Genomic DNA, 16,356 nt, shown 5'->3' on the forward strand with positions numbered 1-16,356 from the left:
TCGTCTGTCGTTCGCTTAGACAACCCATGGTAGTGCCTTTGAATTCCCAGATGGATAGCACTGTATTATTATTGTCGGTAGCGGCTAACCTGCGCGAGTGGCGTCGTGTTATTGTTGTTGTGCGTTTTGGCGGCGGCGAATGACGATATAAATAGAACGATGTCGTTTTTGACGTATCGCCGCCGAACGACTCGAACGAGACCGTCCTACTGTCGCGGGGAATTCGTTCTAAATGTTCTTATCGCTCATGCGATGTGTGATATCTGCCTCTGATCGTCAAATCCTTCGTACTTTTAGATAAGTTGCGGTCGTATGCATAGTCGCAATTTCGATGAAAGCGCCTCTTATTTTCATATTTCTGGTTTGTACTAAATATATGAAAAATATATATAATTATATTAATCGATAGGGGTGAAACATTGTTTTTAATAATTTAAGTCATATGGAAATTTCAAAGATTAAAATAACGTTTTTGAGAGATTATGATTTATCTTCTAAACTTTTTGTTAAATCAGGGCATACCGAAAATAATTTCTATATAGGTACGCTACTGGGTTTGAATCTTGGTGGCATAGTTTTTTCAACTCAAAATTAAAGAAGTTTCGTTTATTACTCTTAACACACTTTGATAGTCGATACACTCATCTTGTCGTATCTAAGTAATATGCAATCTTCTGATATTTATAAACTTTAATACTCAATTGTATATATAATTATAATTATATATAACATATATAATTTGTAAGCTTTTTTCAGAAAGTCGCTTATTTAAACAAAAACTAATCTACATTAACTTATTCACTTACTTACATTAAAAGTCTTAAATTTTATAAAAATGTTTGAGTTTACCACAATTATATATTGTTATATTATATAGTGGCTAGTATGGTTTTTCAGGTTTATTTCAGAATATTATTTTAAATTAAAAAATTAACAATATTATATTTTTGAAATTCTCATACGAAACGTCCCGGCAGATCGTTTTTCACGCTCGATTCGATGATAAAAAAAAAGTTCGCATATGACACATCAATTTGTATGAATACACTACAATATGACTAGTAGTGAAAGTTATTTGTTGTAATTTAATATACATGACTAATTAACACAGTGTTCAACATTATCAATTAATACAAATTAAGAAATAATAAAAAAACTAGGGTTAACAGAATTTGATGATCGAATTTAACGCCATACATCTAAGTTGTTTTAACTCACTTAAATGTAACTATTACTGGCGCAATTTACAAGTAAATACTATAAAATTGGCGCAAAATACCGTTTTCCAAAGAGACTTGGAGACGATGAGTGATGAAGCGCAACCGCACGTGGAAGGTAGCCTATGGGGTGGACAATTACCCATTAGGTTTTAGTATTATATATTTATATATGTATATTAGCATATATAGTTAATAAAATATATTTGGAATATACATAGGATCGCTTACATAACATAAAATAGTTATGGATATAATTTTAGACTTGTATTTTATATTTGATCTAAACGACCAAAATAAGTGTGTTAAATTTTGTGCAGTTTACATGCAACGATGTAACGTAGTAAATCCGCGGGCAATGCCATTTAGAATAAGCTAGTACTTATAGTTGGTGTCATTGATTATTTATAATTATGATCAATGGCAGGTATACAATAATATAAAATTTTATGTTTATATTATATGGATTATAGATTTACAGCACATAATATCAATTTGATTACCATATTATAAACGATAATTTCTATTCAGATTCACGTTATATTGTACTATGAACAGGGTAGGTACCGAATAACAAAGATTACGTTTAGGTCCATTTCTGTAATCCCCACTACATACCTAGGCTACCTATATGGCATTGCATTATTTCAATGACGCCAATGATGACCTACCTACATTTATAATGTAAACGATTCGTTGGTCATTTCTGCCTCTTGGCCAAACGCTGAAATGCGATAATATACATCATATTGTTACAACACTTGAAACTATACTCGGATACTCGGGATACTCCTATGGATCACCTATAAGTATTTATTGACTATACTTTTACTTTATAGAACATTAATATCAATTGTCCATTTGATTCAACCAGTTTGGATTTCATGTGCTGAAAACAAATTTTCTTAAGTGATTCAACGACCATAAATAAAGGTAAGCATTTCCAAATTTAAACATGTATAATTTATTTTAATTAAAACATGACCACTGAGTATACCTATATATTGACTTAATAAATAATTATAAAATTAAAGGTAACCTGAATGTACTTAATTAAAAAAAAAAAATTCTATTGAAGTTGTAGATGACCTAACTTCATCAGTACATAATATAATAGATTCAAACAAATTTTATATTATTTATTCCTATTTACATGCTATATAGTAATAAGTTAATTTAGCTATTTATACGTACCATCTTTATTACTAATAACCAGAGCCCGGGACTTATAATTAAGCTTAAATCAGCACTTAAAATCATTAAAATAAGCGCTTAAAAAAGCTCTTGAAAACATAATTATAAGCACTCAAATAAGCATTTAAAAACTTAAATTTTTGCAAAAATATTTATCAAAAAACTAAAAATTTTAACTAAAAAATCAAACAAAATAAAAATAAATCTTTATCTTTGTATTATAAAATAAATTAAACTTCACTTTCGATACTTTAAGGGTTTTATGGATTTCCGAGGGATTTTCTGAAAAATGAAATGTATAGACGATATTTATAATATTTGAAAACATTATAAAAACATTATAAAAACGTAGAAATACTGGTCAAATAGGCAATTATAATGAGAAAAACTGGGAATAAGCATTTTTTTGAAAAATCGCTGAAACAAGCGAAAAAAAGCACTTTCAAACTTCATAATTAAACGTATTATAACATGACATAAACTTCCATAGCACTGTGCTACATTTTAAGTCAATCCATAAAAATAAGCAAAGGCTTATTCCGGCCGAGCCCTACTAATAATCATTGACGTGATCTGTGGATAGATGACAAAGGAGAGAGAGTTACCCTGACATTTAATCATTTTATTGTGGGAGTAAGAATATCGTTTTAAGATCCTTGCTCTTATAACTCATATATTTATTGTATGTTACAACACACTGTTTTTCTAAGCATAACAGTTGATCTTGAATATTTTCTGCATGCGTATTATGTAATTGAACATTAAAATATTTGTATTGTATAATCTATACAACATCTGCTCATCATAATATGTATAGAAGGTGCTAATTTAATATATGTTCACTAGTCTTACAACTAAACAAAACTTCAAGGATTGTTGACTGTTGTAAATAGTATTTACATGTAAAGATTAAATATCGGTTATTAATAGGAATAAATTATTTGAGAAGTAGAATGGTGTCAACGACTCCCCACTATATTTTTTAACACAATACATGCAGGTAGTTAAAAAGTATTTTTATATTATTTTGCCCCTTCTTTTCTTTTAAAACCAACTCTAAATTATACTAATTATAATAAACTACTTATAAGTAATAGCTAACCACTAATAAACATATTAATAATCTCTATTAATAAACTTAAACATTTTATTTGTATAAGAGACATAGGTATAAACATTTTTTTTATAATTTGGGATTTTGATTATTTTGTATAATATATTCTATTATTTCTTATTTGTTATAGACTATATTATTCTTGAATATAGTTCGCTAAACATTAAAACACTGTTTAAATTGATTTAAAATTCATTTTGTATGGTAACTGATCACTGATCAGTGATAATACCTACCTAAATGCTGAATATAGTTATTTAATGCTCAAAATATATCTGCCTAGGTAGATATATATATATATATACACTATACACACCTTTATAAACTTATATTAGGTATATAGTTTAGATAAAGGTACATATTGATTAGGAATTATGTGTTCAGTGAACATACATTATACATATTTTTAAATAAAATAATTGGTGACATTCGATTGCGTTCCGTTTTGACCTTTATACATTTCCAGTGTTTCGATTGTGTCCTATTGTATACTGTGTAAGCATTTAATTACACTATTTTAATATGATTTTAGTAATGACTACTGCATTCGTAGTTATAGAATCGCGCTAGATTGGGAAATGAATAGTCACAATATTATTAATTATTTTATCTGTGATATTCAAAAAATAATAATACAAAAACAAATAAAAATCAGTTCAAGTATAAAGGATTAAATAATTCAAAAATTATACATATCGTATGCCAGTGTTATAAAATAACAGTAATATAAGAACAAATAGGTAACTATATAGGATAAAGGTCATATCTTGTGAAAATCAATTCACGTTCAATAGATCTGGAGGGGATTTATTGATTCCGCCGAAATTACCTGCTTAGGAAAAAGGTTTATATTGATTCCGCCGGTTACTGTTTATAAAATCTACATATTGATTCCGGCGTCTACTGTTTATAATATCTACACATTGATTCTGCCGGACACTGTTCATCACCCCCACCACCAATTGTATGTCTATTTTAAAATGTGAAAGTGTAACTAATTTTGATCAAATTTTATAATATTTCCATAAAATTTGATCACATGTCTAAATTGAATAAAACTATAATAATTATACAATTAAAAATGAAAATGCATAATCTAATTAATATGTGAATATATTATAAAATGTATAATCTAAATTTTATAAAATTATAATAATTATATAGTTAAAAATAAAAATATATAAATGTTACTACTTTTGATCAAATTTGGTCACATGTCTAAATTGAATAAACTGATAGTAATAATTGTATGTAGGTATAACATTAAAATGTATATAAGTAACTACTTTTGATAATATTTGGACACGTATTTTAAATAAGTGAACTTAGAAACTTTCTAATTAGACCAGTGGTGCGCAACCTGGGGGTCACGACCCCTAAGGGGGTCGCGTAATTTTATTAGGGGGTCGCCAGTAATCACCAAATGAAAAAGTTTTATACTATATTGCTATGTATATTGTATATTATTTTATAGTTTTATACAAAGTAAAATTATTTTGTACCGTTGATGGCTGTGTCAATCGTAATATTATGACAATATGTCATATCTTATTAATATTGCGATAACTAGTTCTATTGAACCACGCAGTATATGGGTTATTATAATATTTTTTTTTTTCATGTTTTTGATTAATTAAATTAAAGAAATATTAAAACTGCTCTAAAATTAATGATTTAATGTATATGAATAAAATGTGTAAAATGTGTTATACATTAAGACTATTAAGTAAATTTAAATTACACACTTACATAATGTTGGTAGGTAGGGGGGCCGTATTAAAAAATAAATTATTTTGGGGGGTCGTGGATCAAAAAAGGTTGCGCACCACTGAATTAGACTATACGTTTTAAAATACATATACAATGGGGAAGGGGGGGATGAAAAGTGCCCGGCGGAATCGATGTGTAGATATTATAAACAGTAGCCGGCGGGATCAATAGCCGGCGGAGTTGATATAAAATCGGCGGAATCAATATACGCCCGATTTGCACACTACTACATGGGTCAAAAATATTGTACTTAACCTACCTACTACACAATAGGCCGCAATCAGAATACAGAAAAGGTAGGAAGAAAATCGATTACCCGTGTCTGGGACCTAATCGATGACTATGATGTACGAATTGATTCTCGTGTACCTACCTGTTTACCTGCACCAATACCGTTGAGTAGTTGGTATATTATACTATTTAGACTTCAGGTACCTATACACAATGCCATAATGGAGGTAGTAATATCAATGTATAATTTTGGTTATTACTTATATTAAATCCTTCCTTATATATATAAAAGAACAGGCCTTTTTTATGTACCAATTTTGTGTCGACGCTATTTAACTTTTTTCCAATTTTTTTTCACAGAGTTGTTCCAAATACCTTCCTGAGTGTCACCACGTCACTCGATTTTCAAAATTTTGATTTAAAGGGTTAAAATCTTGAAATTGGCAAAAATAAATTTGTACGTGTAATTTGTATATCTATATTCATATAATAATAACAATTGCAGTCGGCCGATAACGGGAAATACGGTACGGCACGGCGGTCCGAGGGTTTCCGTCTACCTGTACTCTTACCTTTCTTTGTGTGTGTTATGAATTGTTCCGAGGCTATGTAATATTTAATGAGTTGTATAGAAAACACCGACTAAAAATAATAATACATTTCTTACCGAAATGCGATAAACGTGGTACGACTTACGATCCACCAGACGCCGAACGCGCGTCGATTGTTGGTTCATCAGTGTACTGTGACTGTGATTATAGTGAACTGTGTGCGTTTGTGTAGTGTTTCCCTAAATTATTTAACTACAATTTAAGAGTATTGTCATTTACATTATGAGGAAAGACCACTGTACTGCCTTAGCAATACATAATTCTTATTTAAACGACGATGTTATTAATGCATTTATAGACATCGTAAAATTACAAACATCATTTATTCCACAAAACGTTTTATTTTATATCAAACACCACTTATGTATTCAGCACTATTACTACATACTAGATATTCACTTATGTTTTCTAGAGTTGGATGACCTGACCATTTGTACGTTTATGCACCACAAAATAAAACCATAAATGTGGTATACCAAGAAGTTTTTACTTAAGACATATTAAAATTGAGCAACTACGTATCATTTGTAAATATTCATAAAAAAAGTTATATATAATCATAGAATTATTGTTTAATATTATTTTTTTTTTTTTTTTGTTTTTAAAATTCAACAGCTACTACTATTTAGCACTTTATAGCATTAAGTAAAATACATTTTTTAAATTCTCAACGAAGTGATGAATGTATTGATTTTACAATGATGTGTGTTTTTTTTTTTGTTTTTGTTTTTGTGTCTGTGTACAGCATAACTAGTCGAAATAATGCTTCGATTTCAAACTTTGGGGGTGGTTTCCGATGTAAAATTGAAGATCCTTGGTGCATTATAGAGGTCAAAAGTAAACATTTTCCAACAGTTTTCAAAAAAATTGAGAAAAACAAAAAAAAAATGACAGAAAAACGGGAATTTTTACGCAAAATCAGTTTTCGACCAAATCGATTTTTTTATATGGTTGTAATTCAAAAAATAATCACTTTAAATACTTGAAATTTTCACCAAATGTTTATGTTAGTGTTATCTATATACAGTTTAATTTTCAAAAATTTTTGATTTTTTTTGAGTTATTTATATAGACCACTGAAATTTACACTTTTTTTGAGAATTTTTTTTGAAGTGTCGGTAAAAAAATGTTGGACGACCAAAAAAACTTGAAAATTTAATACAAGGTTCCTTATGAGTTTTTCTTATTGTAGCTAAAAAAAATTAAAAATCGTACTTCACAATTTTTTTTATAAGCGTTTATATTTCAAATTTTTACAAATCTGTCGAAAACACAAAAATTTGCAAGCAATTTTGAAGTTGAAAAATTATAAAATTGTTTGTGTTTATAACTAAGAATTAAAAATACAACACTAAGTTTTCCATAAGTTTCCTTCAAGTAGCTATAGAGAAAACTCGAAGCATCATTATAAGAAACATTTTAAGTGCGTTTGAATTTTAAATTTTTTCGAAATAGCGTAACGATAACGATTTATCCTGAAACGATTTTAAATATTTGTTATTATTCAAAAAGTATAAGTCGTAGATACTTGAAAATTTTATCAGTTATTAAGATTGCCATTTTCTTTACATGATTTAATTTTCAAAATATTTTGACTTTTTTTGAGATATTGATAGACAACTGAAATTTTCAATTTTTCTGAAAAATTTTTTTGAAGTGTCGATAAAATTTTTTTGGCTCAATAAAAATACTTGAAAATTTAATAAAAAGTTCCTCATAAGTTATTCTTATAGTGAATAAAAAATTATAAGACTACATGGAAACAATTTTTTTTTATTAGCATTTGAAGTTCAAATATTGACAAAAATTCGTCAAAGCCATGAATATTTTTTTTGTGTTTGTCATTACGTTTTGAGGCAGTAAAAATGCTTTGTCTTTTAACTTCAGTACCTTGTTAAATCAGAAAGTGAATCTAGTTGATACTTTTGGGGGATCAAAATTCTTAATATTTTTCTAAATAATTGGGATAAACAAACTAAAAATTAACGGAAAAACAGGAAATTTTACGTACAATCAGTTTTCGACAAAATCGATTTTGATTTTTGATGTAACTTTAAAACGAATGATCATTGATACATGCAATTATCACCAAATGTTTACATAAGTATATTCTATCCACCATGAAATTTTTAAAAAAATTTGACTTAAGTTGAACTATTAATGGGTATATGCAATTTTCAATCATTATTAGTTTTTTTTAAATTAAAATCGATAAAAATTTATTTTTTAGGTAGAAAATCTTGAAAATTTAATACAAGGCTCTTAACATGTTATTACAATAGCAGTTGAAAAATAAAAGAAATTCATAGTTACAATTTTTTTTTATAAGCATTCAAAGTTTGAATTTTGACAAAATACGTTAAAATCACAAAAATTTAAAATTTAATTTAACAAAAAAATTATTTTAAGCTAGAAATTCATAAAAAATTTTCTTTTTTAAACTAAGATTTAAAGATTTAATATAATATTCCTTACAAGTTTCCAATCTTTATCACAAAAAAAATGTCCACCGGATATGCAAATTAAATTTTTATTAGCATTTGAATTTCAAATATTGACAAAAATTCGTCAAAACCATGAATATTTGCGAATTATTTTGTAGTTTCAAAATCATAATATTGTTTGTATTTTAATCTAAGGTTATAAAATTCAACACTAAGTTTTCCATAAGTTTTGCTTCAAATAGCTATAGAGAAAATTTGAAGCGTCATTATAGGAAAAATGTTTTGAGCGTTTGAGTTTTAAATTTTTATGATATCGCGTAATGATAACGATTTATCCTCAAACCAGGTATATGTATATCTATGATAATATAAGGTATTTATGAATTATGATAACTACATGCAATGTTTTTGGAAAAATTGATTAACCATGTCTTATGCAAAATGCGTCCTAATTGAAAAATAAAATATTTGTTTCAAAATAGAATATATATATGTCAATATTTAAATATAATATATCCTAGACTGACAAATCATCTCCGTTCAGAATCGTTTTTCGTATACAATGATGCCTATCATTGCATTCAATCTAACCTACCCTAGTAGAGGTCCACCCCGACCCCACCACCTAATGTACAGCAGAGCGATACCCACTTTCCCACTTTTTCTTCTTTAAAACACAACAATTTGTGTTGATTTAAGAATTTTATTTTGATAAAACAAAAACTACACACGGGCGAAGCCGGGTAATTCAGCTAGTACTTTATAAGCTGCTTTAGTACTTAAGGTACCTTATCATTTATTAATAAACAAGCTGCCTAATATTAATTAATTAAATTAAATAAAAATATTTAAACACACTTTTTAATTTTCACCTATTATCTAAGTGTCTTAATTATATAATATATTACTCGATGTGTTTGATGAGGTGGGTATCAGCGCCTACGTGGTGGTATTTGTTATGCTATTATTATTGCTTCTATACTTGTTAGGTTTCGACGTGTATAATAGCATATGCAGGGAGGGCCACGAACAGACTACCACCATCTCTCCAATTATTATTTGTTACAGTTATAAATTGAATAGTGTATTAGTGTATTATGTGTTTGATATCCATGCCATACGAAATAAATAAATTTAATATATTGTATCATGACGTGTTACCATGTTGTTTCATTTATATTTTTTTATTATCTAAACACAATTATATTTTTATACAAGCGTACCTACAATTTAAATACTGTATATACGCTGAGAACACCCGGTTTATCGTTATTATTATTATAAGAGACAAGTTATCATAGTTTTTGAATAGGTCAAATTTTTTTACCATTATATCCATCGATAATCTTATAAATCCAGTAAATATTAACTATATAATATGTATATTGTATATAGAATTACGGTAAGAAATTAATTACAAACATTTTAACAGTTCATGAAAAAAACAAAAAGGTTAATTTGGACAGAGTACCTTAATATGTAATACTATTATTATCGTCCCATACTCACATAGGTCGAAATTTGATTATAACAACTGTTTTATTTGTAAAATAAACTCGCGCCTAAATATTACGTTTATCATCGAACACGCTGTTCGGTATCGGTGTTAGTGTTTACTCTTCTTTTATTCGTAATATACTAATATGAATAATGAACGTGTTATATATTTGCTGTGACATTTACTAATTTCCGCACATTTTTAAAATTTTATTTTATTGAATATAGATAGCGACGATTGCGTAACGTATTACACTATATTATATTATCATTATTATCTGTGATTATAATTATTTCCCAATGCGGGAAATTCTATAGGTATTTTGATTTTTATCACAAGTTTTTCAATTATGTTTTTATTTGAGTTGAGTTGTTTAAAAATATGTAGAAATAATTTATGAAAGTTGTAATTACCAATAATAATAATCATTTATTAATTTGATTTTGAAATTGATCTATTCTTCAATATGTCTTCTGTATGATTTGATTTCTATCTAAATTTTGATAAATATGTCAATCGTACGTTTTTTTTTTATCGTCATAACTCAATTAATCAAGCCGAATGGCTCTTAAAAAAATGTGCTGTAATATAAATGAAATTTAGTTAAAACAGGATGAATCTTAAAATTCAAAAATGATGTGTTAAAATGCTGTCTATAATAAAATGTCAGGGGAATTATCTATTTTCCTTATGCACATAGTCCTTATATAGGAAACGTCTATGATGGTTTAGTGGTATTTAAAGACGTATGAAATATTTCACTATGTGATGATAAATGATAATTCTATAATAATTAAATGTTTCACAATTTTAATTTTCATGACATTTTGAAGCACTAATTAAACTACGCTCTGAATATACGACCATTTTATGATATCATAAATTGATGTAATTGGCTATTATTTGAATATAATTTTTAAAATTAGAAAGAATTTGTAATAATATTTTCAATTTTGTATCTTTAAATTTAAATAATCATTATAATGTGAAATGTAATAAATAATTAAGACAAGTACCTATCAGCTATAATAATAATAATATTTGTAATACCTATTAAGTTATTTTGAGAGGTATTAAATATTTGCAAATGGAGAGTTAATATAATTTACATAATTGTCTAATACGATTTTATTTATTGTTTTATCTTTAGATTAAAAAGAAATTTAGGCCCAGATTGTAAGAAATCATTCTGTACAAATAATTCTATTATTCTAAATATTGTGTTTATTTTTTTCAATGAACTTTAAATGTATTGGAGTCGTAAACATTTGTGATGTGTCTTACAAATGTAGCTTTAATTTTAATCGTTCAAAAAAGTTTGTTTTACTCCACACTGTATATCTCCACGAAGGATATTTTTGATATTCTAATTTTGAAGCAAGTTATGATCATTTTTCAATCATATTGACGTCTTCTTAATGTTTGTTATTATTAAATAGGTAGGTATTCAATTAATATTTGATAAAAAGTCGTTTCATGTTATTGAAAATTTGTTTGCAGCAAATTAAAAGTTGACCTATGGGTTTATCTTTGATGGAAATATTAAAGAGGTACCTGTATAAAAACAAATTTTTTCCTAATTATTATGTTATATATAGCTGATAATTTCTATTAACGAATACTTGCATTTTTTTTTTTTTTAAGAGATATTAACAGAAGTTATTATATCTAATTAATGCTATATTCGCGTACCTATATGTAGTCAATACTCATCATTACTCACTACTCATTAAACTTATTAAAATAATAAACGTTTTCAGCTCATCAGAATTTGCCCATTATATATTATATAGTTAAGTATAAAGGGTAAAATGTATTACGCATTTATATTACACATACGTTATAATGTTATTTTTTTTTTTTTTTATAACTAGAACTAAAATTTGTCAACATGCAGTCTTATTGTACGGTGTTTGCGTTGATAATTAGCATTTCGTTTGCGTTTGCAGGTAAATTTATCTGGTTTAAAAACTATTGTGTTTACAATTTTTTTTGGCATGAAAATCGTATATTGATATTTATAAATGTTTTCAGACAATTTATCAGCAAATAATTGGTCGTCTGATGATGACACGTTACCGGAAGTGCTACCAAAAAAAATGCGTGACAAAAATGATGAAGAAATTCAAAAAGCAGTTTTTCAGGCATATGAAAACCAGCTTAAAGTGATTTCTGAATACTCTGGGCACATGTTGGATCCAGAATCTCCATACGGATACTTTAAAGACGAAATGCCGATTTCGAATGTGAGGACTTCTAATCCACAGTCTGATCTTATATTTTACAATAATGCCATTAGAGGGTTTATTGGACATAATAAAAACAGTATTATCATTAAATGGGTTCCGAATCAGGTAATTAATATTATTATTTTTTGAATTGATCAGTCGGAAAAAATTAAATTGAATACGTAGAAATAAAAATATAGGTACTTGTAAATAGTCTGACATTTTTAAAATGTTTAAATTACCTGCTTATTACGTTTACTAAGATAAAAATAATGAAATCTGCAACACTTTGTTCTTAAAAAAAATTCTAGTTCCTATACATCTAGATAGTATAATATATAATATATTTATATGTTCATCATCGTATAAATAAAACTATAGATAATGGTTATTGGATAAAAAATAAATCATTATAATATGGAATAGTATCAATAGTATCTATACATCTAATATTAAAACTAGGTGACAAAACTAAGGTCCAAAAGACCAAAACTGAACTGCTGAAGTTCTGTACATAATTTTTTTATAATATGTTACGCACTTGACGGAGATAACAAATGTTGATTTTCCGTCTTCTTAAGCTATATTATTAAATTTTTCTCTTAAGTGATAATCGTCATGGTTGAACGGTGTTATAGCTTAATAGTGTATAGGAATTAAGAAAGCATATTTTTTTGTTATTATTAAGCAGATTTTCCCACACTCCAACTAACTGCTACCTATATGAAAGGTGTTAATATTAAAAGACCAAACTTCAAATATTATTTTAATTTATGAAATTATTTTGATCTCACTTACGAAATTGAAGTAGAAAAACTAGCAATTGCCTCGTTTGATTTCACTTCATTGTTTTGAATTACATTCATGACAATTATTTTTCAGTTGACTATATAAAGAATGGTATCAAACATAAATTCAAATTCACTTTGTATATGTATTTGTATATTAATAATATTCATAATCCATAATATTATGACCATTAAAATATTTTTAAAAAAAAAACGAAATATGAGTGGACAAATTAAAATATATATTATCAATTATGTCAATTATGATTGTTCTAATGTATTATTATTTTGTATAGGTCGTTACTGAATTAGGATGGAAAGAACTGAGCGTTAGAGGAAGATACACTTTCATGAATTCTTCGTATTTTGATCAAGGAAAGTACCATATCCAATTACAAGACATTAAGTATCTGGCAAGTACTACGCTTTCAGAAAACACCGAATCATACCCATCGACAGTACCAAAATCTAGCATTTCATATAAAAATGTAAAGGTATCATTCACAGGTGGTTTACCAGAAGTATTAAAGATTAGTGATTTTTCTAATGTAAAGTGAGTTACTTATTATAAAAATATATATTTTACAATTTCATTTATCTAACAAACATTTAGTTGACAAACAGTTGTTGTTTTAAAATTTATAAATTTTTCAATTAAATACAAAGCAAAAAATACTAGCATTTACTACAATTTTGAGAGTACCGAAGGCAGTTTGGTTACTAGATCACTGGACTCTTTAATAGTTTCACGCGCAGTCACTCAGTAGCGTTTCTTGAATGGCTACGTGTGAATCACGTTTTAAAGCAGACAATTTGTTTCAACCTTCAATATTAAGAAAGATTTCTAGTTGGTAGTATGATAAGTCAAGAGTAAGAGATTCTCAGCTTTTTTAACAATTGAGAAAAACCAACAAAAATTCTCTGGAAACCGGAATATTAAGAAAAACTAGTTTTTCTATTATTATTAAATTTAGAATTTAAAACTAAATTAGAAAGTCTAAAAATGGTTTAATAAAGATACAAATCCTAACTCTAAAAATAAATTATAGGTAATACTGCATATAGCAATTTTAATAATATATTAAAACAAAATATGATTCGGTAATTATGTAATTTCAGGTATTAAAAAATATAAATGACAAATAAGTATTATGTTTATAGCATAATGTAGTGCATTAGAAGATTTAATATTATTTATTTAAGGTTGATCAATTGATATTGTTTTTAAACATACTATACGTATACTATAATGTGTATTATGCAATTTGTATATACAATCAATAATATATAGGTAATTTAAAGAATATCTACGGATAATCTTAACGGTTATGTACTTATGTAATATCAAAACATACCTAAGTGTCTTGTGACTTATACCTATACATTTAATAGTTGGTATTATGGTATAAATACCACTCTTATTTCGTTACTTAAAAGTAAAGAATGTTTTCTCTATTAAACTATTACACAATTACAAATTAATCTTTAGCCCATGCAGACTTGTTCTATAGACTTAATAAATTATAATTTGATTTCAATTTTTAAACTTCTGATATTTCAACGTATTGATGTAACAATCTTGAAGAGATTTCACTATTACATTATGGAAAAAACTATAGCTATATCTTGTACATAATAAGTTATACACTACACTTATATGTATATGTCTATCATCTAAAATCTTTAAAAATCCTTTTATGTTAAATAGTTTCTAGATGTTATAATATACGGCAGGTATATAAGATTATAGAGTTGTTAAACTTTTTTATGCATGCAGATTGAATGATACGGTTGTGTCTACGTCGTAATTAATATAATCAAATTATCATTCAATTGTTTATTTTAAAAAATTATTACTCAATAATTTATCAATTTTTAAAAATATTTATATATTTATTTTTAAATTTATGATTTTAGACATTTCGTTGAAGATATTGTTTTCCAACAAGTAGCTGATCGCGTGGTTAGAGACACGCATAACAACATCACTGTGGCTATACGACAGGTCATAAAACCGTACATCATAATCAAGAACGACACCGTTCAAAACTTTCCCGGTACAAACGGAAAGCTACCTAACAACAGCGTAGGGTATAGCATCAGCAACACTGTCATTAGTGGACTCGCTAATGCGGAACGTAAATTGAAAAAGGTCACCGCGAAAATGGCCACCAACACGGTTACAGTTGATTTACGTACAACAATCCATAGCTTAGACGGTACATTTGACTTTAAACTCGAGGAGAGTAAGCCTACCGTCGGCAAAGCTACGTTCACCATCAGCAGAATCGATATCAGCATATCGTTCAATATACTTAAGCCCGTCGAATGCAAATCCGAAGTCGTAGTGAACCAGCCAAATGTTAAGTACGGTACAAAGTTGTCGAACGATATTGAAAAAACATTGACGAACGCATTTATTGACAATGTTAAAATTCAATTGACCACGAATGTCTGCAAGACTATAGGCCAGATGATTAAGCCTGGAAAATAAAAAAAACATCTATTTAATTTATTCTCTAACTTTCATAGAGTTTATTTTTAATGTAAACCTTTTTTAAATTTTTTGTAAACCGGTATAAATATTTTTTAATTATTGTTTTTGCCCCAATAACATTTCAACATAATCAATATAAATAAACAAATTTATTAATAAGATGTATTACAATAGTTATAAATTATTTAACATGCATAGATTATTACAAAACAAATGTAATGTAATTTTAAAATATAGGTACGCATACTATATTATATACATATATGTGTGAAATCAATGAAAAAATGTGATGAACATGATATAGATACAAACTACACATAATATGTCATATCAATACTATTATATCGAAAAATAATTTGGAATAAGTTATTATTAGTTGATAATAATTTAAGTTATTTATATCTGTTAAATAATATAGTTAAATTACATTTTACATAAACAAAACAAGGGTGAAACAACGCTCAAAAAAGTTAAGATTCATTTTTATGACTGTACTATATTACTGCAGCTCATGTTATGGAAATTTCATGTACCAACAAAAATTAAAACTGATAAATTTTTCAACATGGTTGTTGTTTGTGCTAAATATTTTTAGATTCTGAGCTTAGCCATGGTATATTGAATGTATTTTACAATTATGAGTATTTTAAATTTTAGATTCTGAGCGGAGTGATGAATGTATTGATTTTACAATGATGTGTGTTATTTATTTATTTATTTTTTTGTATGTCTATGTATATGATCAATAATCTAATTAATACTTC

General features: G+C 27.0%; 1 protein-coding gene across 4 annotated transcripts in view; it reads left to right on the forward strand.

Annotated features, from left to right (window-relative positions):
- Positions 1-16,156, forward strand: part of LOC107165083 (uncharacterized) — a 22,044-nt gene extending 5,888 nt beyond the window's left edge. Inside the window, exons 1-6 of one of the 4 annotated variants that reach the window (XM_015513157.2) lie at positions 1,907-2,026; positions 2,092-2,150; positions 11,954-12,028; positions 12,114-12,433; positions 13,392-13,648; positions 15,013-16,156. In XM_015513157.2, coding sequence (XP_015368643.2) covers positions 11,971-12,028; positions 12,114-12,433; positions 13,392-13,648; positions 15,013-15,589 — 1,212 coding nt within the window. In that variant the 5' untranslated portion in view covers positions 1,907-2,026; positions 2,092-2,150; positions 11,954-11,970 and the 3' untranslated portion in view covers positions 15,590-16,156. Of the gene's footprint in view, positions 1-1,906; positions 2,027-2,056; positions 2,151-11,721; positions 11,872-11,953; positions 12,029-12,113; positions 12,434-13,391; positions 13,649-15,012 lie in introns of those variants that run through there. The other 3 variants (XM_015513155.2, XM_015513156.2, XM_089224501.1) reach the window with 3 other exon arrangements.
- Positions 16,157-16,356: the final 200 nt, after the last annotated feature.

The sequence above is a fragment of the Diuraphis noxia genome, unplaced genomic scaffold, assembly GCF_037042655.1.
Source record: "Diuraphis noxia isolate RWA-SAM2 unplaced genomic scaffold, SU_Dnox_SAM2 contig0003, whole genome shotgun sequence".
In the NCBI taxonomy this organism is placed as follows: domain Eukaryota; kingdom Metazoa; phylum Arthropoda; class Insecta; order Hemiptera; family Aphididae; genus Diuraphis; species Diuraphis noxia.